Source organism: Camelus dromedarius, chromosome 2 (genome assembly GCF_036321535.1).
Source record: "Camelus dromedarius isolate mCamDro1 chromosome 2, mCamDro1.pat, whole genome shotgun sequence".
Lineage (NCBI taxonomy): Eukaryota > Metazoa > Chordata > Mammalia > Artiodactyla > Camelidae > Camelus > Camelus dromedarius.
This window is the reverse complement of record NC_087437.1, coordinates 115,021,958-115,047,154: the sequence shown is the minus strand read 5'-3', so window position 1 is coordinate 115,047,154 and position 25,197 is coordinate 115,021,958. Positions and strand designations below refer to the sequence as shown.

The 25,197-nt window shown below is 51.8% G+C and overlaps 1 protein-coding gene across 1 annotated transcript in view; it reads right to left on the bottom strand.

Moving 5' to 3' along the window:
• Positions 1–638: 638 nt before the first annotated feature.
• SIM2 (SIM bHLH transcription factor 2) overlaps positions 639–25,197 on the bottom strand; it is a 45,612-nt gene continuing 21,053 nt past the window's right edge. The window contains exons 5-11 of the mRNA XM_064475825.1: positions 23,914–23,999; positions 21,510–21,709; positions 16,300–16,406; positions 7,602–7,749; positions 6,019–6,187; positions 5,042–5,450; positions 639–2,867 (exon numbers count right to left, since the gene is read on the bottom strand). Coding sequence (XP_064331895.1) covers positions 2,422–2,867; positions 5,042–5,450; positions 6,019–6,187; positions 7,602–7,749; positions 16,300–16,406; positions 21,510–21,709; positions 23,914–23,999 — 1,565 coding nt within the window. The 3' untranslated portion in view covers positions 639–2,421. The remainder of the gene's footprint in view (positions 2,868–5,041; positions 5,451–6,018; positions 6,188–7,601; positions 7,750–16,299; positions 16,407–21,509; positions 21,710–23,913; positions 24,000–25,197) is intronic.

Sequence of the window (25,197 nt, the reverse complement as noted above, 5' to 3'; positions counted from 1 at the left end):
GGTATGAATGGAATGGCTTTTCTAGAAAGGGCGTCTGTGAACATAAAGGAATTCCTTTCCCTGGGAGGCCCAGTGGAGGGAGGGCCAAGCCAATCTTAAACTGGGCTTATTTCTCAAATCCATTTGATCTGGCATTTTTGTCAACATGTTAGGACTCACTACAATTTTTTGTGTGTGTGTGTGTGTGTGAAAGAAAGGCATATATATTAAAATGCTTCCTCTTCCTCGGACAGAGCCTCACAGAAGTCAAGAAAGAAATGAGATCCCCAGCTTAAACGTGCAGACTGAAAGGTGGAGGTAACAATATTAGGTTGCCATAGTAACTGCGCTGTTAACTTTGCACGGAGCTGCTGGCCACCCGGAAGCCAGCTTGTATAGGAATCTTCCTCCATGTTCTAGGCTATGAAGACTGATGTTTGTTCAGGCAAGGACGTTTTTCCTTGGTACACATTTTATTTTTGAAGTACATACACACTCATGGTTAAGCCTATTTGTGTTATCATTTATAAATCTATAACGGTCTTCTTTCCTAACAGTAACCTTTGATCTTAAACTGCTCTGAAAGCCTTCATGCTTTGTATTTACTGTGTACAGCACCCCCCCCCCCCAAACCAATGGCTAATAACAAGGTCAACACAAAAGCTTTTATGGTACTTTATTGGAAAATGTCAGGGGATATCCTCTTGTTCATCAAACCTGCACCGTCCAGGAATCATGGTTTAGTTACGGGTCTTGTCAGCATAAAAATAATACCCCAGGCTTAGTTTCTGTGTGCACACACTCCCAAAAAGCTGCTCATGACGTATGGCTAAGTGCAGCGTAGACGTGTATGCATTCAATTCTTACGACTCTGCCTCTTTACTGCAAGACACACGTTCCTAAATTTGCAAATTGTAAGGTAAGGCAAACTTACACCGTGTTAGGGGACGAGGCAGGTCCTCATAGTGATACTGGCTTGGCAACAGATCATTTCACATTTTGAGAACAGCTGATATAGGTGAACTTTGATTCTAGAACAGACACTTAAAAGACATTTATGAAAAACCTTTCCACTCAGAAAGGTGGGTATAGTTTCCTAAAAGTAAACCGTCTTTGAAAAAGCAGAAAATGATGGAGTGTTCAGTGTGCAGCAGATTGAAAGATGGTGGCTGGTTCAATACACTGATCCACTTCAGAGCCATTGTAGGATTTTTAAATGGTGAAATCTTGAAGCAAAGTATAAAAATAAAATGGAAATTAATGGAAGTTTATTTTAAAAACACTGCTGGTGCTTTATAAAAAGATTTGTTTACCTGTTACACACATGACATGTTCATAGGGAGTTTTCTTGCCCTGTATAAAATGCAGAAAATGCTGAAGACAATGTATACATCATTTTCATTACATCCCTTTAGCATGTTTTCTTCCACGAGGCACAGTCCATTGACAATTTTCCATATTGCACATGCAATTTAACTAACTTTATTAGCACTACTTGTAGCAAACACGAGCCTAGGGAATTGCAGGTGTGGGCCAGAGAGATTCTGCCTTGTCATCAAACTCGGTGGGGCAGCCAATCCATTGGGCATCTCAATCATCCACATGTCATTCTCATAAAATATCTGGCTATATAGATTTTTGCATTTAATGCCTGTTCCATATATTCTGAAGGTGCTATTCTTGGTGGTATCAAGAGTTCACAGGGGTTAGGAGGCAGTAAGAGCTCGTGCCTTGTGGAGCACACCCACGTCCACCCCCTTGGTCTCGGCTTGTTGATTTTCGTATTAAAGAAAGGGTTAAATAAAAACGACTTTTAATGAGACTTATGAATGACTTTTAAAGACAGCGGAGTTGTCCAAAATTCACGGGGCTTCAATCATCACATTCAGCCTTGACTGAAGAATCCAAACGGGCTCTGAGTACCGGAGGCTTCCCGTCTCCCGGCCGGCCACCCGCCGGCATAGCTGGCTGTATCAGCGCGGGTTCTCCTCCTTAAAGCGGAGGGCTCCTTCAATCCCCCGGAGGGACTGTTACCGAGCATCGGGGACAAGGCAAGGGGCGCCAGGAAACCAAGTCCCCCCAAAGACAGAGTAGTGGAGGCCACACGTGGGACGTCGGGGACGCTCAGCTACCCCTTTCGGAAAACCTGGCTCTCGGAGAACGAAGGTCGGGCGGTCACGTCTCCCCAGCATCGCCGTGTCTCCGTCCTCTACACCGGCGTTTATGGCATCTACGGTACAAATCTAAAGTCGGCGGCAGAGTTCTATTAAAATAGTTGTCTCTGTATAAATTAATTTAAATCGTGCATATACAGCTCGCCCCTCCTGACTCGGCTGGACTTGGCGAAGTGGGAGCCGAAGAGGCTGGCCTATGGCTTCTCCCCGCAGGCAGCCCTGCGCGAGGCGGGGTCGGCCCAGGACCCCGCGGTCCGGCCCGGGCGGGTCACCTGCCGTTGGTGATGATGACCGAGGCGCCCAGGTAGTGCGGCAGGGGCGCGCCCGGCGGCGAGGCGGCGGCGGGGCCTGGGGGCCGGGGCCGCAGCGCGCCGGCCGCCGCCTCGGGGGCGCCGGGGCCGCAGGCGAGGGCCGAGGCGGCGGGCGCAGCGCCCCCCAGCGGCCCGCGCCGGGCCAGCACGCGGTGGTAGTTGAGCAGCACGAAGGGCAGCTGCGCCGGCGCGCCCGGGGGCTCGGGGGCCGGTGGCGCGCAGCACTCGGGAGCCGCGCGGGCCAGCGCCAGGCGCGCCCCGTCCCGGGTGGCCTGGCGGGCGACCTTGGCCGGGCCCAGCGCCGGCTCCTCGCGGTAGTGGCCGCAGCTCGGGAAGCTCGGCGGCGGCGGCGGCGCGGTGTCCTCGCCGAACCTGCGCGCGGCGGCGGCGGCGGCGGCGGGCGCTGCGGGGACAGGCGACACGTTAGACGCCAGCTAGGGGGAGGAAGGGGACCTGCCCAAAGCATCACCCACCCGAGGGGGCTGGGGGCCGCCACCACCCCTGGGCCGCCCACCACCCGCGCCGCCCGCGCGCTCGACCTCCGCAGCCGCCCTCGCCCCTTCCCCGCCTGCGTCCCGGACCCGCGCTGTCCAATCGCAAGATGCAAGATGAAATGTTCTAGCAGCCGCAGGAAAGAGTGAAGAGAAACAGGTGGAGTAAATGTTAGTAAGATACTTAATTTAATGCAACATAGCTGAAATAGCATTTCAATAGGAATCAATATAAAAAGCATGGAGGTAGTGTATTCCTTGTTTCTGTCTTCGAACTGCAGTGCAGATGCTCCGGGCACATCTCATCGCACTGGCCCCTCGGGGCTGGTGGCCACCATATTGGACAGTGTAGAGGCTTCCATGGCCCTCGTGTTAGGTGGTCCCAGTCTGCCCTGATCTTTTTTGCTTATCCCTCTATGAGGAGGGCAGAGTGGTAATCACCCTGCTCCCTTTAGTACTGTCATAATTAAAGTAATAACCACCCTCACTAATTAGATGTCTGCAATCAATTAGTCCCCCCCAGCCCCCGCCTCTTTTTAACCTTAAGCCATCCTTTGTCTTCCTTTAATATCAAAAAGGCTAGGAAGTCGATCACAAATTGCCCCCAATTAGCACCTTTGGTCCATTTTTTTACCAAGCGTCTGACAAATGAAGTGGTTATTAACCTCTTTCACTTTCAAAACAGCAATTTAAAAAAATCAAATACTGTGTTATCTCATTGGTCAACTTCCACACACAAAGAAAAATAATTCTTTCAAGTCAATCTCAAGTAGGTAATATTTTCAGCTGTTACCAAAACCCTTTGCTTTGTTTTTCTTCCCTTGGCTGTGCGAGAAATCCCTTCCTTGGTTATTCGAGGGACCCAATGCACTGATGGGTATTGGGGATCCAAATCTGAGAAATCGGTGGCTCCCGGGGCTGGCTGCGGCCAGAAGGCAGGACTGCACGGCCCTGGTTGCTAGTATGTTCTCCCTGGTGGCTGGTATGTTCTTTTTTAAACTGCTACTTTTGAAAAACATGTCCTGGTAATCTCCAGGTTAGATTTCTCCTGGGATCTAGCCCTCTTGTCATATTTGAAGACAAAGTGTATGTCAAAGCCTTGTAAAGGCAGTCACAGCACAGAGCAAGAGATCAGCAAGGCATCTCAGGGAGCAGCAGAGCCCCACCCGCCTCCAAAGAGAGAAAGTTAGGTGGGGGATGGGGACTCCAAGGGGCTCTCCTCTTTAAGCAGGTGACTCTTTTCTGGGGCTTGTAACATTCACCCGGCATTTAGTGGTCCCTGCAGGACATTTGCACAAACCTGGTCTACATTCTGAGCGACAGTTCCTGGATAAAACAGGAACACACCTCTTACAGCCGACCCACAACTCCCACCGTCTACCCTCTGCCTGGGGGTTGTCCCATTGAGCAAACAGGAATCTGTCCGGGCCTGGGGCAGTCGCTGGCACCTCCACGGAGGACCTCTGCTTGCCTGCCACCGGGAGAAGCTGGATGGAAGGCCATTCCTGTCTGCGTGCCAAGCCCTGCTGTAGGCAACTGACATGGCTTATAATCCTGTTTTACAGATGAAAAAACTGAGTCCTGGGGGGTGTTATTTGCCCTGGGAGGGTGAGTGGCAGTTCTGTCCCTCAGCCTGTGATTTTCCACCACTGTTTTCCACACTTTGAAAACAGGTGTGGGAAGAAAACCAGTAGTGTCCCATATTCATCTCTGGGTGGAGTAGAAAGTAATCTTATAAAATAACGACAGCTGGGGGTTCTCAGTACATAGGAAAATCATTCTGACTCCCTTGGGGGGAGCAAACAGGACCAGGATTTTTATGGTGGGTGGCCGAACACCTGGTTCCCTCTGCCTTCTCCGCTGTCCCTGGTGCCCACAAGGCCCACCCGACTCAGTCACCCAGCTTTTTTCACTCCCGGGAAGCGCTTGCAGTGAGAGCAGGAAAGCATCGCAGTTCCCACTCAGCAGCAGAGAAAAGGGAAAGCCTCGGCCCCAAGTGGGAGGATTCTTTTTCCATCTGCCACCCAGGACCACCACCGCCGCTGGTCCCAGCCCTGCCCCCTCCCCTCATGCAAACAGGACCCACCTTCGTAGTTTGGCACCAGGCCGTGCCGAGCCGTGTTCACCGGCGGCTCGGAAAGGCTCTTAGCTGGAGACGGGCTGCTCGGCACTAGGGGGTTGGCATAGTGCCACTGGCACTCGCCGCCGGCTGGCAGTGTGCTCAGCAGAAAGCGTGCCACCTCGCACGGGGATCCTTGGGGCTGCCCAAACTTGGCTGGCAGCATTGGCTTTTTGCTGCTGAAGACGTGAGAGTCCAGAGGGAAGGGTCCGTAATGGTAGGAGAAGGGCAGGCTGTAGGATGGGGCATACAGGAGGTCGCTGCCTTCTGAATGGAGCTGCTGTTCTGGGGGCGCTGGGGCGCTGGCGGGGGGGCTGGCTCTCCAGCTTCCGAGCTGGCCGCATTCCAGTTTGTCCATTTGGAACGAGCTGTATTGCTGCAGAGCAGAGAAGACGGATGAAGGGCCCACAGAGGGGCCGGCAGCAAACTGCCTTCCGATGCTGTAGTGCCCGCCCCATCCCAGGGCTGGACCCACCCTGGCCTCTGCCTCAAGGTCCCACTGGGGACAGGTGCCCGGCAGATGGCACCCCAGGGACCCACCCCCTGGGTGGAAAGAGATCTCCTCGCCCCGAGTGACAACGCACCAGATACCCACTTGCTGTTTCTGAGAGCTTGCAAACGACTCTTAAAAAGAGAGGGAAAGTTTCCCTTAAAAACAAAATGCTAGAGAAACACAAGGCATCACTGTGCTGAGCCACGTTTACGTGGATTCCAGCAGCTGATCAGCCTTCCCAACTGAATCCTCTGTTTCCTAGACCTGACTTGTCCACCTGGATGTTAGCTTTGCTTGCCTTCCTCAGGCCAAGACATCCCAGAGGGACTTTGCATCGCTCCACAGGAAACCTTCTGGGCAGGGAGACCCTCCAACCCCCGCTGTGCAGTCAGAGGCCTGACGTTCCTTAAGGTGCCCAGGTGCCCCAACCCCTGCAGGTGGTGTGAGTTACCTGTGGAGGGTAAGGGTTTGTTCTCAGCTTTGTCTTCATCTTCGTATTTTTGGGTTTAGCTAATTTCCTAGTTTCTTGTGAGGTAGACAAGGCGGTCCTCCAGGAGTCCTGGGACTTGGACGTGGACACCTGGTCCAGGGACAACTGCAGTTCCTTGTATTCAATATCCCTGAGGAGCAAGGAGGGGACAGGTCATGTTCGCGGGCTGCGAGGAAGGATGGCTTCCCTGGGACCATCCCCTGGGCGAGCTCGTTGGCAAAGCTCCACTGTGTCATTTCACTGAGGTCAACGTGGATGGACTTTGAGGGACGGCTCACCCTCGTTATAAAAGCCACACCGCAGCCCCAGGCTCGAAGACCCGGCGAATGCTGAGCGAGGTGAGTGTCATTTGGCAGGAGTCGAGGGAGCACAGTGTAGCTCTCCCATCCCACAAGGCCCCAAACATATTTCCTGGGGACGCAATACGCCAGTAGGAAGGGTGTCAGGGCAAAAAGGAAAAGGCAGAAACACCACTGATCACTGAGTGTCTGTGGCCCAGCCGCTTTTCCGTTTAGCCCCGGGGAGGTGTGAGTGGGGAGCCTTGAGGGTCCAGGAGCCTGGCTTCCGGCCTTGTCCACTTCCACATCAGGGACCCATTTCTGCCCTAAAGAGCCAACTGGGCAGGTCAAATTCATGGGAGAGGGGGCGTTACCCAAAGTCCCAGCCTCAGCCCACACCTGTGTGCCGAGGAAGACTCGTTAAGGGTCCCCTGCAGCTTTGCTAAAATCACTCTATCCCTAAAAAAACCAAAATACAAACAAAACCCCTCCCCTGCCACCCACTTCCCCAGGAACCTGTCCATCATTCTATGAAAGAAGAGGGAGCCTGAATCCTCACTGCAACAGAACGCACGCGAGGGTCCTGTTCAGGGTGGGGCTTGGGGGATCTGCAAGGGTCCCAAGTCCAGGGCCAGAGCTGGGTGCAAAGTGATTTAACATACAACAGCCATGGTGGGAGGAGAGTAATATATGACCCGAGGTAGACCTCTGTCCTGCTGCTTCTAATGGTCTTAAAAGTATTTAGGACTGAACTTGACCTTCTGGGGTTTTAAAGGCACTCAGTACTCACCACCATTTACAACAGGCTATATAGGAAGACAAGGGAAAAGCTGGGAGGTAGCTTCTTCCTCAAACGGCAGGAGCACGCAGGATGACCCAAATTTTGTGGGCACAGAGAGTGTCAGTTTGTAATCTTGGTCCGGGATGTGCATCCCTCTCCATCCTGTTCAAGGTGGGGGGCGTCCCCCGCCCGCCCTCACCCCTCACCCGGGCTGTGTGGTCCCATCCTAAGCCACACCGGGGGCGGGACACTCCTGGCTGTGTCCCCAACGCTGCCTAACACCTGGCCCTCAAAGCTGCGTGTACAAGCAGGTTGGACCCTCCCAAACAACCAGCATGTTCAATAAAACAAAACAGGAGACAAATGAACAGTTCCAGAAAGAGAGAGCGAGAGAGAGAGAGAGAGAGATGGTGTTCATGGGAGCAATCTGACGAGGGACGGGGAGAAGAAGAGAGCAAGGAGAGAAACAAATACGTCTGACTTACGTGAGGACATAATTGACACTCACGATGCAGTGGGGCCGGGACGAGCGGCTGTTGTGCACGACGGTGGCGTAGCTCTGCACCCACACCCAGCCGCCCAGCTTGGACAGCAGCCGGTAGTACTTGGTGGTGACCTGGCCCTTCACCAGCACTGCAAGCACAAGGTGACATGAATCCCAAGGGACAGTTAGCAGGCCCTGCTGGGGGAGGCTGCCCCCTGCTGATGACCTTGACCCTGGTGGACCTTCCTCCACCTTGGAGAACCTGACGAAGGGCGGGGCTTCTCCGCAGGAAGCTGCGGGCCTGTCCGCACGCCACAAACACACAGGCAAGAGTTTTGCCTACAGTTCCCTGGGGTCCACGGAGTCGGCTCTCCCCTCCCCTGTGAGGAACTCTCATTTAATTATAGTCACCGCTTTCCCTGGGAGAAGCAATCAGTCCCCACACAACACTGGCACCTGGCAGAGTGATAGAACTGGTTTTGCTTTTGAGTTTACAAAACACCACCGATGTGTTCTAATCCCCGAACCTCTGCTCAAGGGGCGGGAGGAGTGATGCAGTTATTTCAACAAAACAGTAAGTTAAGTGCCTTCAGCTAAGTGTCAGATTGTTGCCACCGTTTGCTGTTCCCCAGAACGCGTGCGTCTCCACAGTGAAGCCCGTTGTTACTCTGTGGCCATTTCTATCTCTCCCCAGTAACCCTAGCTTTCCCCGGCCCATGTGTTTCCTATTTTGTTCACGTGGGAGACGCTGTGAACATCTGATGGACACTTCTGAGAACCGGGACTGTGGGCCTGTCTTCCATGCAGGGGTGCAAACTCCGGACGGCTGGGCAGCCTGCTTCCAAAGCCTCCAGAGGCACCTAAGCCACACCGACCCCCTCTTTAGGGCCTTCAGGGGAGCTGGGACGGAGGAGGCCTGGAGGGAGAAAAGGACCAGAAGCTTCAGGTGGGCAGTGGAGAGAAGAAAGCCAGAGCTAACCTTCCCCAGGGAGGGGGAGGCCAGCGCAAGCCTAAAAAGGCGCCCATGCCTGCCCAGGTCACTGGCAGGACACTCCTGCTTCTCAAGGCAGGGCTGGCCCCAAAGACCTAACTAGCAGCCTTCCCAGGGGTTTGGGGAGATGGCCAAAGGGGCTGGTCTGTGTTGGCAACCAGCTGACACTGAAGGAAACCCTGGGAAGCTCACAGACGGGGAAACTCTGCCTTCATCTTGTAGTACCAGCCAGAGCCCCCTTGCCCTCCGCCCAAACCCTCCTGGGCTCTCCACTGCCTTTTGTGGCTTCTTCTCACTTTGAGGGTGTCTCTTCATCATCCACTTTAACACCTATAGCAAAATGCTCCCGTGCAGAAGAAAAATGGCTGCAAATGTGCTCGCTGAGGAATTAGTAGCCTTAATATATAAAGAGTACATCTAGATTAATAAAAACACGATGACCTAAAAGTAATGTGGGCAAAAGACAAGAATAAACAATTCACCAAAGAATAAATGCCCATCATAAACAAATGTTTAACTCATTTGTTTATCTCCAAGTTAGATACCATCCCTCAACTCTGCAGACATTTTAAAAGGAATGAATATCACATGATTCCACTGATGTAAAGTGTCCAGAACAGGCACATCCCTTGTGACAGAAAGCAGATTCATGCTTGCCTGGGGCTGGAGGGTGAGGGGGGCTGGGTGTGACGGCTAATGGACACCAGGCTTCTACTTGGGATGAAGACAGTCTTCTGGGATTAGATGAAACTGATAGTAATGATGAATTTTATATTGTGTTATATTACATATTATATGCGTGAATTTTATCTCAAAAATAATGAAGGGACAACAGGCAATGCTGGCTAATCTACTCCTTGCAGTGTCTGTAAGTCCCCCGGGAACATGACGGTAGTGTTTTCCTTTTTCTTCTTTTGTACTTACACTTCCCCTTATTTCTCACCGTGTTCCCAGGGGGAGGGTGTAGCTCAGTGGTAGAGTGTGCGCTCAGCATGCACGAGGTGCTGGGTTCAATCTGCAGCACCTCCATCAAAAAATAAATAAACCTAATTCTCCACACCACCCCCCCAAAAAAACCCTGGAAATCACAATATTCCTGAAACCTCTCCATTATTATCTCAAGCCGGATACAGTGAAGCCAGTTTATCCCGAGTGTTTTGTCTTAGCGTTCAAACAGCAGAAGCTGTGGAGATTTTATTATCTCCGACCTTTCCTGATTCTGCTATGATGAATGAGGCTTAGATACAGAGACCAAAAACAGACATAGACTTTTTTTTCTTCTTCTCTGTGACCCACGGCGACAATCAACATATCAATCCAAATTGAAATCCTAGACACTTAGTCACAACATTCTTGGTTTGCTCCAGCTCCCTGTCCAGTCTGTCGAACTTGATTAGCTGTCTGAAATGATCCCAGGCTAGAGTGCTGTGAAGCAAGGCCCTGCTTATGGTGGTGGCGGGCAGCGGCAGGGAGGACATGTCCCCTGAACCGTGAGCTGCTGGGGGCAAAGGCCCTGCCCCCTGCACCTCCCTCTGCACCCCAGTGTCTCCAACAGCAGGGGCCTCCACGCCAGAGGAGAGCTCCTGGGCACGGTTTTCCAAGGCCACTATGGGATGGAACTTCTAGTTCCACAGAATTACTATCCAGAAAAACGGTGGCCTTCCTAATTCCTCCAGAATTCCTCCTGGTCCCAGAATTTTTCCTGGAGGCATAGCCATGTCAACGAGCCAGCCGCTGGAAGGAAAGTAAACTGGCCTCAAGTGTAATTCCCATTTCTGTTTTGAATTTTAAGAGCTGAAAAGGACACCTAAAAATGCTTATTGTGGGTTGAAAGGTGTCCCCTCAAAAGACATGTTCTAAGTTCTAACCCCTAGAAACCTGTGAGTGTGACAGTCTTTGGGAAAAGGGTCTTTGTAGATGTAACTAAGTTAAGGATCTCAAGGTGCAATCATTCTGGATTAGGGTGGGCACTGAATTTAATGACACATATCCCTGTAAGAGACAGAAAAGGAGAAGACACAGAAACATGGAGAGAGATGGACGCGGAGGCTGGATTTGCAGCCACAAGCCAAGGAATGCCGGCGGCCCCAGATGCGCCGTTGGAGCCTGGCCCACCCACACCTTGATGCGGGCCTTCCGCCCGGCGACCGGCTATAAGACAGCACATTTCTGTTGTTGTTTTCAGATCCTTTTTCATTATCTGTTACTACAAGATACTGAATGTAGTTCCCTGTGCTATACGGGAGGACCTTGTCATTTCTCTATTTTGTATATAGTAGTGTGTATCTGCTAATTCCAAACTCCCAATTTATCCCTCCACCCTCCCAGCCTCCCCTGCTAAACATAAATTTATTTTCTATGTCTGTGAGTCTATGTGTTGTAAATAAGTTCATTTGTGTCTTTTTTTAAGATTCCACATATAAGTGGCAACATCTGGTATTTGTCTCTCTCTGTCTGACTTACTTCACTTAGCACAGTGCCCTCCGAGTCCATCCACGTGGCTGCATTTCTGTTGTTCCAAGACCCCTAGCTGGTGGTATTTGGTTACGGCCCCAACAGGAACCTAAACCACCCCCCAGGGGGACAAATGGCCAGTGTGATCCCTGTACTCCTCCTGGCTCTTGTCTCCTCTGCCAGGAGGGGCCTCAGAGAGCGTGTTGGTGGTGAGACTGAAGACAAGCCACGTGGTCCTTTGGGGAGTGAGGTGCCCCACACACACCGCTGCTCTACACCTGCTGCCAGAAGCAGTTTGGTTGGTAAGAAGATCTAGAAAACCCAGGGAAGAGAGAAGCGCTTTCTTGGGGAAGAACTTCCACAGGGCTACGCTGTGCGACGTCTGCGAGGTGATGCTGACCACAGAAGATGCGCTCAGCGCGACCCATCCGGTCACGGCTAAAAATGTCCAAAACTGCTTCTGGGGAGCAGGGCGATGTGTAGATAGTACAGCGCTTTCTAGAGTATTTCCTATTTCACTGCTCATGGGTTCCCTTTAATGCGTGCAAGCTCCCATACCTTCGTCTGCAAGACAAAGCTGCTTCTACCTCCAGACTCTGCTCAGAGGGCAGCATCCAAAAGGATCTGCATATGAATTAAACTCCATCGTCCATTTCCAGCCCAGAGGCAAGCGAGGCCAGCAGTGATGCCAGGCTCCCTGTAACGTCCAGCAAAACTCCTCACAGTGGAAACTTCTTTCAAGCGCATCTTCTATTTTGAGACCTTTGTCCCTGTTCCACAGCTGTGCTATAGAGTGGATGAAGGCTGACATCCCATGGACCACACACATCCACCGATGTCCTCTGTCAGTGGCATGGTGTTGCTCTTACTCAGAATGCCTTTGGATGGTCACGTGTTCTCCAGTGAGCCACAAGCTCCACCACTCCCTACAGCCCCATCATCACCCACGCATATATTCATGGCCCTGTAAGCATTTGAGTTTGTGACTCCTGTATGTCTAGAGTGTGTTTTCCATGGGTCTGCATCAGTTATTGCTTGAAATTTGCAGACATATTCAGGCTTTGAAACCCTTCTGTGACATTGAAATGTTTTGATAGTTGGACACATTCTCTTTGGGATTTGGGTTTGTCCTACTCTGGACCGGGGCCCACCTAGAGAACTAGGTGGAACCCTCCACTCCTTTGGATGAACAGCCATGCAGACATCGTGGATCTTCCAAAACACAGTGTCCACAAGAAATCTGCCCAGTGTCCCTTGACACACATCTTCAAATTTCCCCTGTCCGACCTGAGCACCAGGCTGGCTCTCTGTGCATCCCTAGGACCCACAAGTCAAGCCCCACTCTGCCAGCACAGGAGTCTCCCAAAAGCTTCACAAAGAAAACAGGGAGACAGGGTGGCAGGCCCCAGCTGGAGGGCCTGTTCCCCTGGGGCCGTGTGACTGTCCTACTGTGCTGGGCCCACACTCAGCAGGCCTTCCCTCAGCCACCGCGAGGCAATGAGCCACCACATGCTGTGAAGCAGTGAGCCGGCCTGGGGGGTCAGAGACATTCCCTAGAGGATCCCGTGTGCACCTTTCCTCACAGAAGGTTCTGGGGAGAGCCCTGGCAGGGCCCGACTTGGCGTGCCGGCTGGGAAGGCTGCCGGGCTGCCTCCGGGGGCCTCTGCTCCCTGAGACCACGCTGCTTCTCACTTCCTGGACCGTGTTGAATTCCCTCTCTTTAGGGGCTGTGCTTTCTTCGGACCCTGCGGACTTCTGCTCCTGGTTAGGATAGTATTTTGAAGAACGTGTGGAAACCATTTGGCCGTCTATGGTCCTCTTGACCCACCGCTTCCCTCCGTCCAAGTGGGCCTCCAGCGCAGCAGGTCACCCGGCGCCCGGCGCCTGGGTTGTGGACACCGGTGTGGAGAAAGCATGGCCTGGGGAAATCAGACAGTGACCTCCCTTCCATCCTGGGGTTGGCAGTGGTTGGTTTTCCTCCTGGGCTGACAGACTCGTGTGTAAGTCTCACAGGAGCAGGAGGCTCTTGCTGGGGCCTTGGAGGCCTGCGGGGCCCAGAGGGCGGGTGGCTGGAGCCGCCGGCCACCTCCAGCCGCGGCAGTTGGTGGGGGCCAAAGGGAAGCAGCAGGGGTGGCTCCCGGGCAGCTCCCGCTGTGGCCGGAGTGAAGGACTTGAGTCCCAGGTCACCAGGGGCCGCTCTGTGGATCCGTGCAGAGCCTGGAGGGCGGGCAGGTCGGCCAGGCCCCTGAGCCCTGCTGTCAGCCACCGAAGCAGCAGGTGACGGGACCAAAAAGTCACATATTGAAGTGATGCATCTGACCTTCTAAGTCAGGAATGAGAAGCTGGGAGTTGACCCCTCAGTTCTGTGCCCCAGAAGGAGAGTGAGGCCCCAGGGACCACACGACAGAGAGGTTTCAAAATCGCCTGGGTTCCACGCCCTGAAGACCTGCCTCCATCCCCTCACTCTGGTTGTTGACTGTCTTCCTTTTCTTGAGCAGAAAGTTCCAGCTGGAGGGGAAGTAATGTTCAGGTTAGTGTCTCAGCTGCCCTAAGGGGACGTTGGAAAGTGGTTCCAAGGCTGGAGCCAAGGCATGAGCTCTGGGAGACCCAGTCCTGCCTGGTGTGTGGGTCGGAGCCCCAGCTGTTTCTGGCTGGCTTGAGGGAAAGCTGGTGGGCGCACGGAGGGTCTGAGGCCACGCCCGCCCTACCCCTGGCCTGGCTGCCGTGTGCTCTGTGCCTCCTGTCCCTGTGGTGGTTTCTGGGCCACGGTGAAGGTGGAGTCACAGCACAGCAGTGATCACTGTTGATACTAATTTTTTCTGTTTTCTTTGACCAATTCTAGCCCATTTGGCAGAGAAAGCTGTGCTCCCTCTGATTTGTAAACACTGTGCCTTTTCTGAGTGTCCCTTGGAAGCCCATGTGCCCCTTCCCTCTCTGGGTCCCTTCGGATAATCGCAATGTCTGTAAATTTCCACTCCATGTGAAGCAGGGCGAACTCATCACGTAAACTGCAGAAGACCTCTCCAGTAGCCTCCCTCGTTGTTAAGTTGGATGCGCTCAGGAAGATGGAGGCTCCTGGAGGACAAGTTTAAGACTCATCAGGTGGTGGGAATTGCTGAATGGCCTGGGCTCTGGTCCTGCTCACAAGTCTCTCCAACCTCCCAGCCTTACCCGGCTCATCACGTAAACTGCAGGAGACCTCTCCAATAGCCTCCCTCGTTGTTAAGTTGGATGCGCTCAGGAAGATGGAGGCTCCTGGAGGACAAGTTTAAGACTCATCAGGTGGTGGGAATTGCTGAATGGCCTGGGCTCTGGTCCTGCTCACAAGTCTCTCCAACCTCCCAGCCTTACCTGGCTCACTGGGCCCAGCTGCCCTCAGATTCCATACGTGAAAAGCACATGGTTCGTGTCAGGGACACAGGAGCCTCCCACTGGCCATCACTGTGGCCTTCATTTTCAAATTACAAATGGAATTTATTTCCCTTGGGAAAAAAATCCTCCTCCCTTCTATTAGCCAGGCAGTCCGAGAGATGAAAAATGGTGTTTAAAACAAAGACTTTTAATTCTGTAAGTTTCCTTTCTCCGCACTTAGTGGCCTCATTTCTTGTGCCGCAGCCCCACTTTGAAAAATGACTCTTCCTTCATGTAAGTCAAGGGTTTGCTTTCAACCCCTCTGCTGGTGAGGCTCCAGCCTCAGGGACGGGGCTGGGACCCTCAGGGCTGGGGCTTCCCCTCTGACACCCTGACAGACAGTAGCAGGGAGGTGAGGAGGTGTGAACCCTGCCATTTGCTCCCCTGCCTCCCGCCTGTCCTTCCCTCTAGACTGTTCCATGGTGCATGCCCTCCAGCAGACGCCTCTTCCGTCTCCCAGTTGCTCTGCTCACTCCAGAGCACATACTGCCCTCGGTTCCCACTACCACCTGCCCGATCAAGTCTCCGAAGATCTAATTCTGTAATGGACACTTCCTACCCCGTAGGCAGAAGGAGAATTTTGAGCTCCCATATCAGTGACGCTGACCTACGGAACTCGTCCAGACACTAGGCACCTGCTTCCTACCAAGCCGGGCTACGGGAAGGACAAGGATGATCATGATTTGACCATTTTTAAAGAAAGAAATAGAAGGCTGCTCATAACTCCACGTCTCTCCATGTGCGGAGCCTTTTCACGCTGTTGTGAATTTCAAGGAGCAGGAAGAAGCCGACAGCGTCTGCCCAGCCAATGTCCCGGTCGTCACAGGTCTCTGCCCTTAGTGACTTGGGAGGAGAGAAGGGCGACACCCTGGCCGTTCGGTGCTGACTGGGTCCCAGTTGACACCGAACGGCCAGGCATATGACGTGGCCAAGGATGGAGCAGGCCCTGGACCCGCCGTTGACCCCCAACCGACACCAGCAACTTGTCCTCTGATGCCTCTTTGTCAACCCAAAGCAAGAACAGAGATCGTGCCCTCTGGGCTGCACTGCAGAAGGCCTGGCTCCCCTAGCCCTCTGCACCCCATTAACCAGCACCCCTGGACTGGCCATTGGAGTGGCGGGACTGGACCGCGGGAGGATGAGGTGTTCTACTCCATCCCAATTATCTGATGCCTCAATTTGGATTTTAGAAGAAAAGTGTTACTTCTTTAAATATTTCAGTGACTAGAGCCCCGACCCTCGCATCCAGATGTTCCCCAAATTGCCTCCAGTGCAAATGAAATACTGTTTGTTTTCTCTTTCCGCGTGGACTTCTCCCATTCTAGAAACCTGTGGTCTCCCTGAGCTTCCCAGCTAGATGATGGACAGTGGTTGGAGGCCAATCGTTGCTTGGATTCAGCTCCCGGCTATGTCACCTCTTTGCTGTGTGACCATGGGCAAGTGGCTTAACCTCTCTGAACCTCAGGACCCTTCACAGTGAAAGGAGAATCATGAACATGAAACTCTCCCTCACTGGGTTGGCAATGTATTTAATCACTTAAACTAGGGCCTGGTACACCTGGTGTCCAAAGTCATGGAGAAATTTACGTTCCAAAAGCAGAACTTCCATACCATCCCACACCTGCCAGAGTTTCACTGGATGTTTGGGAACTGAACGTGAGTAGCCGTGCTGAAATCAAGGGGTGCATGGAGACATGCTTATGTCTAAGAGTCCCGTGTACACAATAGAGAATTATTATACCAAATGAGGGATACTGTCCCCACTCTGTCCTCGATGCCGCCCCCACCCTCCCACCGCTGTCACGGCTCCCAGCGAGGTGAGCATGGTGAGCGCAGTACTCACGGAGGTGGTGCGCGTAGCGGAGGTGGAACACATCACAGCCATGCACGTGATGGTAGAGGGTCTTCTCAATCAGGTCCTGCGGCTCGTAGCCTGTCAGCTCGGTCACCCTGGGGGAGGACCGAGGCTCCGTGAGTTACATCGCTCTGCAGATTGTCTTTCATTTAAACTAATACTGGTTTCGCCAATAAATCAAGTGCTAAAAGGCTCAGGGCTGGGGGAATGTTGATTTTGGAAACACAGAATGATCTTTTTTACCAGAAGAAAATCTTTGAACTCCTACCCAGTGCAGGATCTCACACTCGAGCTGGAATGGCCTTCTGAAACCATGGCTAGAAGGTTTGGGATGGCTTAAAATTTTACCCCTTTTCAAGGGGAAGCTTATCTGGGGAGGGAACGTTGAGACTGACACTGGGAGAAGTTGCCGAGGTGAGAAAGAGCCCACTCACTGAGGATTTGGGGGGGGGGTAGTCCTATGTGAACCTTTAAAAAATTATTGTGGTAAAATATGTGCAACATAAAATTCAATATTTTAACTATTTTTGTTTGTTCGTTTTTTGGAGGGAGGTAATTAGATTTACTTATTTATTTTTAATGAGGTACTGGAGCATTTTAACCATTTTTAAGTATTGTATGACCATCACACTTACATTTCTAGAACTTTTTCATCACCCCGATCAGAAACTCTACCCATTAAGCAATAATTCCCCATTCCCTCCCTGCAAGCCCCTGGCAACCTCTATTCCAGTTTCTACCTTTGTGAATTCATCTGTTCTGGGTATTTCATCCAAGTGGAATGATACAGTATCTGACCTTTTGTGTCTGGCTTCTCTCACTTAACATGTTTCAAGGTTCATTCACGCTCTAACTTGCAGTAGCAGAATGTCACTCCTTTTTATGACTGAATAATATTCTCTTCTATGTAGAGACCACATTTTATTTATCTGTTCACCTGACGATGGACACTTCAGTTGGTTCCACATTCTGTCTCTCATGTGCGTGAGCCTGGAAGCCTCCGTTCCACACTGCTTCCTGGTATAGCTGTTCCCAGGATGATGCTACGATTGGGTGATTCCTACGGATGGGATTTAGGGAATGGCTGGAGACGTTTCAGCCTCTTATCAGTGAAGGACTGTTTAAAGCCTCCAGAAAATAGTATAATAACACCCAAAGCCGTTGTGACTAGAAAGTAAGCCTTAAGCTCACTGTGGAAATGGAAGCATCCTCCTGGTAATGGCTTATATGCTGTTAACCCCCTTTTGTTCTCATCCAGCCCCAGACATATTAATTTCCCACTTCAGCTCTTTGAAGAAAAGTGGCTCTCAGCATCCAAGTCTGCATCATCACTAGCCTGTAGGTGAAAATTGCATGTGGCCGTGGTATCACTTCCCAGGCTCTGGGCAACTGCACTGGGGACCGTGCCCCTGGAGGAAGGAGGTGGCCTGAACATCTTGGTGACAGATACTCAGGAACAGATGAAAGAGGGGGACAAGCGGGGATCCCCAAGCAAGTGAGGCTATGGCGAGATGTTGGTGGGGGCTGAGGACGGCCAGGACTGGGGGCTCTGCTGGCCCGGGTCTGAAACGTTAGCTGTAAATTAAATGGGGGAAACCCGACCTCGCTTTCATTCCCTAACCCGCTCCCCTTTCTGTTGAGTTCTGCACGGGCTTCGGGTCGTAAATCTCTGTGAGCCTCATATTTCCCTGGAATCACTCACTATTTGGTGTACACATTTCCATGGTGTTCCTCCAAGGCAGGAAGGAGCCGGGGCTCGAGGTGGGTAGTAAGGGAATTTGCACAGGCCAGAGCCTGTCAGGGCTCGGGGGACCTGTCCAAGGGCCACCTAGAACTTCAGGCCCCGTCGGAGCCTAACTCTGTGTGGCAGGAAAACTGAGACGTCTGGCTTCCCCCCAAAGAGAAAACCAGGCATCTCTATGGTGTGGGGATGAAAGAGGCTTCCCAGACCCTCTGGACGTAAAGTTTCAGAACAACAGCCCCGAACGTGTAAATGAATCAGAAACACATGTATTAAGTTTCTCATCAAAGTACACACTGGCTTTAAAAATTAAAGGGAAAGGGAAGGGTTGGCAGCACGCCCTCTTGGTTTTTTCCAACCCTCTAGTGTCTGAAGACCTGTCAGAGGGATTTGCCAAACCCCAAACATCGCTGGGTTCACCCATCCTTAGCAAAAGCACCAGCTACAGTTTCAAAGTGAAATACCACAAAACCTTTCTGAACCAAACTTCGGGTTATGCCGAGTTCAGTTTTGTCTGGGATTATGCTGGGCCAGGCCCACCATGCTGGCCCTGTGACTTGGGGCTGCTGGGTTTCAGGTCAACCCCTCACAGTGGCCTCTGGGGTTTGGATGTAGGCATTGATGTCACCCCGCTGGGCTATTCTGCTGACCCCCTAGTACCGGGCCAGCTCCCCTGCCCCCGGCCCAGCGGCCTTTTAGAGACCACAGAGCTGCAGCCCCCTGAAGGCCAGAGAGTGAAGAGTTCTCCAGCATGTTTCTGACCCCCTTAAGCACCTCCTATATGACTGGGATTCAGAAAAACCTCAAAGCTTCCTGGTACTTAGCAGGGAGAAACTTCTTGGTCTTCTGTAGAGACAGGAAGTCTTCCTCAAGGTGGCTCACCTCGGGGGTATGGCCCGAAATAGAGGAAGGCTGGCATTTGGGAAAACCCACATCCGACGCGCCCTTCGGGAGCAAGCTGGCCCCTGAGCTAACCTCGCGTACCTTCTTCTGTAACCTTCCATTTGCCTGTCATGTTTCAAAGCAGTGTGGGTTGAACAACTCAAGAAGACCTGAAAACTCTCTCTTGGGGAGACGCCCCTCTTCCCTCTTCTAGAGGCTTAACCAAGCCTCAGAGGCTTCTCCAGGGATGGTCAAGGGAAAACTAGGAGACAAAACGAGGGGGAAATTATATCCTCCCCAATTTCGGAAACAATGAACTTGGACACTGGGTTTTCTTGCTAAAAGTTGGCTTTTAGAATTGGCTCCCAAGTCTGGAAGAACCGCTCTCTCCCCCTTGCCCTGTGTGTGGCGGCTTCTTCCACACGCCCAGGCTCTGGGGCAGCTCGCCCCATTGCAGATGCCTCTGTCTCTACCACAGGGTAACAGTGCTTGTCGCTGGGCGGTGTCTGGCCCTCTGCGAGGTGCCGGCGTCCTTCCCCTGAGGAGTAATGTTTCCTCTTTGCCTGGACTTGCTGGGAGCATAGAACGACCTTGGAGGGCCAACCCCGTCACCTCTCTACCTCTGAACGGTTCTGAGACGCAGTCACGATGAACTAAGGCTTGTTCTTCACCTCCCACCCCTAACCAGGTAAGTTTAGTTTTCCTTCATAAATAGTTAATGGTCAATTTTATAATCCAGGAGAAAATACAAAGTCTTTGAAGGGAGACCCGGGTTGGAAACTCAATAATGCCAACCACTTATCTTTGGCCCAGGGCGAGATACCTAAACTCTCTCTAAAGTCTCAGTGTTTCAATCTAGAGAACGGAGAAAACAGTTCCACATACTGCACATGTAGGTGCGCTAGCACCGTGCCCTGGCCAGGACGCTATTACTTACTAGCTGTTTGACCATCGGTAAGTTTTCTCATCCCCTCCAAGATTCAGTTTCTTCATCTAAAAAATTGGACATAATAATGTTGCCCCTTCAGGACTGTCATAGGGGTTAAATTAGTTAATGTATTGAAAATGACAGCATTATACCATTGTAGACACACACTAAGTGATAAATTACATTGACCGTCTATGAAAAAAATGATCAACTTTATGTTGTGTATATTTTACCACAACTTTTGTTTTTTGGTGGGAGAGGTAATTAGATTTATTTATTTACTTTTTAATGGAGGTGCTGGGGATTGAACCAAGGACCTTGTGCATGCTAAGCACACCACACTCTACCACTAAACTATACCTATACCTTCCCCTCCACAAATTTAAAGAGTAAAAAGTGGGTAAAAAATAAGAGAATCAATAAATCCTAGTTTCAGGACAGACAGGAAAAAAAAAATGTAACTTTTTCTTCCCAGAAAGCTCAGCTACACACAAAAGCCAGGAGCGGGGTCTCTGAACACTTATTCCTGTCTATACGGCCAAGGACTCTAAAAGCCCAAAAAGCAAAAAAAAAAAAAAAATTCTTTTGTATAGCACAAGAAAGTATGCTCAATATCTTGTAATAACCTTTAATGGAAAAAAATATGAAAATGAATATATGTATGGGACATTGTGCTGTACACCAGAAATTGACATATGGTAATTGTACTTCGATAAAAATAAATAAATAAATAAATGGCCAAAAAGCAAAATGACTCACCTTGCAGGCACATCAAGCTTCTCTCTCGCTTTTACCAATGCTTCACGGCTATTAGCAAGTTTCATCTTTCCTAACAGCCTTGTGGCAAGTGGAATGGGCGAAAATCTCCAAGCCCAAAGAGGCCCTGCGGGCCAGCAGCCTGCCCTAGGGGACGCACACGCACCCCCTCCCAACCGCGGGCTTTCCTGAACCCCAGTGAACCAGCAAACCTGTGCCTCTGTCTCTCTCTGAAAAGAGATTCTTGTGTTGCTGGGCATTGTCAAGTGGCAGGCAGCTCTGGGGACACTGCAGTTTCGCCCTGTCTGTCAGCCAGAGCTGCGCCCCCAGCCCAGACTCCAGCAGGGGAGGCCTGCTGAGCTGTGGTCACACCTTCCCCTCTCCACGAGGGCCACCTCTGCTGGCTGCCTCAGCCCCGCGGTGACCGTCAGAGCCCGGCTTCCCGCCAGCCTGAGTTGGAAGCCTTCCCACAACACACACACGACTCAGAGTGGAAACTTTCTGTTTGTTTTAAAGTCCTACCAACTTGACAGAGATACGCGGCAGAACCCTGACGTCGTGCGCCTTCCAAAAAGGCAACGTTTGCCTACAACACAGATTTCCAGTTCCAACTCCAGTGAGATGATGAAAATACAAATAAAACAAAGTAAGTTTTATTTGTTTGTAAAGTAGCTCCAGTTCCGATAAGCTGGAGAAACTGGCTGCCCCTGAGTATTAAGATTGATACTAATTCCTTCAATTTTTGACCTGGTTTCACTAAATCTCTTTGTCATTCCCATTCTTATTATGGCTTTTTCCTTGCCACATTTCAGTTTAAGAGTGTGGCTTCCAGGGATCAGTCTCCACCGTCGGTGTCTTCCAAAACTCTGCAGCAGCAGCTGCCAAGCTCACCTGGAGTCCAGGAATATCAGCTTGAGGTCGAGGCTGGCCCTGAACATGAACATGTTGCCGTGCAGCTTGATCTCGGTGATGGCGCTGGGTGGCAGCGCCTGGCCCACGGCCACCAGCCCCACGGTCTGGTAGCACGAGTCGTACAGGGACACGTCCAGCATATACTGCCTGATCTTCAGGTAGCCACTGCAGTGGATGACCTGGGGAAGCAGACACAGGGTCAGCCGGTGGCGGCCCAGGGGTTAGACCCGCACCCCCTCCTGCCAGCTCTGGGCCTGCTTGCTTTCCAGAATGTGCTGGAACACCCCCCAGCCCACCCTCTACTGAGCTATGGGGCCAACATGCTGACAGACGCCTGATTCACTGCTCGGAAGAAATGAACTAGGCTTCTTTCTTAGGAAACAAGATCACAATAAAATAGAAGTGTTGTTTAATGCAATTGATTGTCCTCGAGTAAGTCCCCCAGTTAAGACTCTCTCACATAGAATGGATTTATACATACTGAACTCATGGCCAAGTTGCAATTCCACGGCACAACAGAGGCATTTTGAGGAGCTAACCATTTGTTCCATAATGTTCACTTCAGTAACTCTAATGCTGATCAACTCCCAACAGGATTGAATTTGGCAACTGTTACCTTGACATTTATATCATGTGACAAGCTATATCACTCCAGAAAATGAAGAATTCTTTCAGTCCGATCAAAAAAGTCCTCATTTTTAGTGTATTCTTGTTTTACTTTATTTACTTTATTTATAATTCAAGATTTTACTTGCTTATAATAAGCAGAAGTCCGGAGTGGCTTTTTAGAAACACTAATGATTGTTATAGCCAAGAGTCTTGCAAGAGAGAATGTACCACATTCCAAATATCAAACAGAAACATTTGTACAGCCTTAAGCCTCGATATCAGAAGCATTTATACAAGTTACAGTCAGTAAAATCTTGAAAGGCTCATGTTCATCATAATAGCAGTGATGAACAGCGAAATCTTAAGTTCTCTCTTCAAAAACTTTCCTCTAGGATTCCTGAATGCACTCACCATCCATAGAGCTAGAACAAATCTTAAAATCCTTGGAGCCTCTTCTCTCATTTGACTGATGGGGAAACTGATGACAGCTGGGTTTTGCTTAAGATCAGACAGTGGGACTGTTAATAAGTGACAGAAACAACTCAAGACCCAAGTCTCCAGAAGAACGTCTACTGGGCGCAGGGAGGTGCTGGAGGCTCCCCACGTCTGAGGCTTGGAGCCGGGGACAGCAGGTAAGAAATGCATACCCCACACTAGGAAAGAGAGTTTGGTAAAGGTCAGAGGAAGAGCTGGGAGTGAGGCTCAAACATGGGGGCTGAGGAGAGGCTGGGGGTGGGGAAGGCAGACCCTGGGATGGGAAGGAGGTGGGGAGGGGCATTCCAGAAAGAAAGAACAAAGGACAAAGGCACAAAACTGTTCCCTCTCTCTTCACCCCACCGCTCCCTCCTTTTACACAAATTCTGCTGCAGAAAGGCTGCCATCTGCCTCGAGCTCCAGAGTGATGGGCTCATGGCCTCTTTCCTCAGAGGCAGAACAGACAGCAACTGCAGACGGAGGGAGGGTGGGGGGTTCTAGAGAGGGGTCAGAGGGGGGAGGAGGCTCAGTGAGGACTCCCCCCAACCCGCCCTTCCGTCTGGGAGTGGCCTACTGATGCTGGGGTACAATACTGCCCACAGCTCTTTGGGGGACCTACCACTAGATTCTGGAGTTAGCCAGAGCAAGTGGTCACATATGGCAGAGAAACGCGGCCTGGAGGAGCGAGGGCTGGGCTCGAAGGCCCCCTCTGCCCCTTAGCCCATGTGCCCTTCGCTGGCACCTTCTCAGCTCTTGTCCTTGATTGTAGAATGGGGCCAATGACACTCCTCTCATGGGGCTGCTCTGTCAGTTAACTCAATGAGATGCCACAGACAGAAGCTCTGCCCTCGGAATGGCTCTGTCATTACTCATGTATATCATCATTGTCATCACTGGATTTGGCCGAACTTTCTGGGAGCAAGAGCGACGTTTCTGTGCTCTGAGCACTCGCTGCCGACCCTGGATCCTGCCCTGGAGGGCAGAGTCTCATTGAAGTCTAGGGGTGGCTGTACAGTGGCACTGACCTGTGTGCAGAGTAGGAACTGCAGGTGCCAAGGTCAAATTTGACCCTTAGCCCGGTTTATTCCTGGTCTCAGACAACGCAATCCAGCCTGCCTGGAATATCCTTGTAAGACCCTGGCTCTCACACCTGCCGGGAGCAGCATCACTAGAAGAGTCTCCACTAGGCGGTAAAAAGCGCTTGGCCCCCCTGCTGCGCCGTCCTGCCTGCAGATGGCCTTGAATGTGAAGCGAAATTAAAGCACAAGGAAGGCCCACTGCCCCCTTCCCGCCCACGCACCTTGTATCCGCTGCACGTCAGGCCGGCGTTTCTTTTGGCCAAGACACACTTCATTCGAAGGAAGAAGGACCTCTCTATCTCATACTCTGAAAGCAGGAGTGAGGTTAGATTGGCAAACTGTCCCATGATGCCCTTGTCTCGCCCCAATGGTCCTTCAATAAACCCTTGGGACCGGATCAGGCAGCCACAGGCCTCGTCCCAGGCCACCTGGACCCCCACCCAGAGAGCTTGTGTGGGTGGCCGGGACGCAGGTGGGTTGGGGAGACTGGCCCGGTCCTGCTGTGGCTCCCATGTGCTCTAGAAAGGGCAGCCCGGAACACGAGCCTAGCAAGGGCTTGGGAAACACCAACCTGCGGCCCAGGTGAGGGTCTACATGCAGAGGCCTGGCCCAACTTGACCCACCTGTGGTCCCTTCTTGGTGGCCACAGAGAGGCCTGGTGTCAAGAGAATCACCTTGGTCAGCCCTGGGTGGGGCCGAGCCCACCAGGAAGCCCAGAAGCATCTGACATTCCCCAGGGGAGCAGATACTGAGTATAAGCCACCGATGCAGACCTCTACCCGGCTGAGGGCACCAGCCGCAGGGCCCCATGGGCACCGAGACGGCTCAGCAACATGAGATGGGGCACAGGACCCAGCAGACCCGGTCCCAGATTCAAGCCTTCACCTTCAGTTACAGCCCCGGATGGACCACCCCCTCCCCTCTCCCCACGCACCCTTCCCCGTCCACTCTCACTCTGGCTGGCCCAAAGCCTTCCGTTCACTCCTCTTGCAGGCCTCACACCCGAATCTCTGATCTCACTATTGCAAATGCAAATGTCCTCTAAGGAAACACCCTCTGCATTTTTAAAAAAAATTTTGGGGGGGGTGTAATTAGGTTTATTTATTTATTTTTAATAGGGGTTCTGAGGATTGAACCCAGGACCTTGTGAATGCTAAGCACACACTCTACCACCGAACTCTACCCGCCCCCTCCACTCTGCTTTAGGGAGCCGGACACCAGCAATCTGAGGCTCTGATGGCAGTGTCCCCCCCACCCCAGGGTGAGAGTGAGGTCACTCCACGCTAAATAAACAGCCATTTGGTAGTGGTTAATAAATTAATTTTTAAAGAAAGGTTACCGCTAGGAATGGAGCAGGGCCTTCCACCCCTCCCTGAGGGCATGCCCAGTGCAGGTAAGGGGATGCCTCAGAGGTCTCCTCCTCCCCGAGTTGGAGGGGCTGCCGTATTTACCCACGACTGCTCTGCAGCAGGCTGGGGTCTGGGGGTGGAAGCTTCAATTCAACA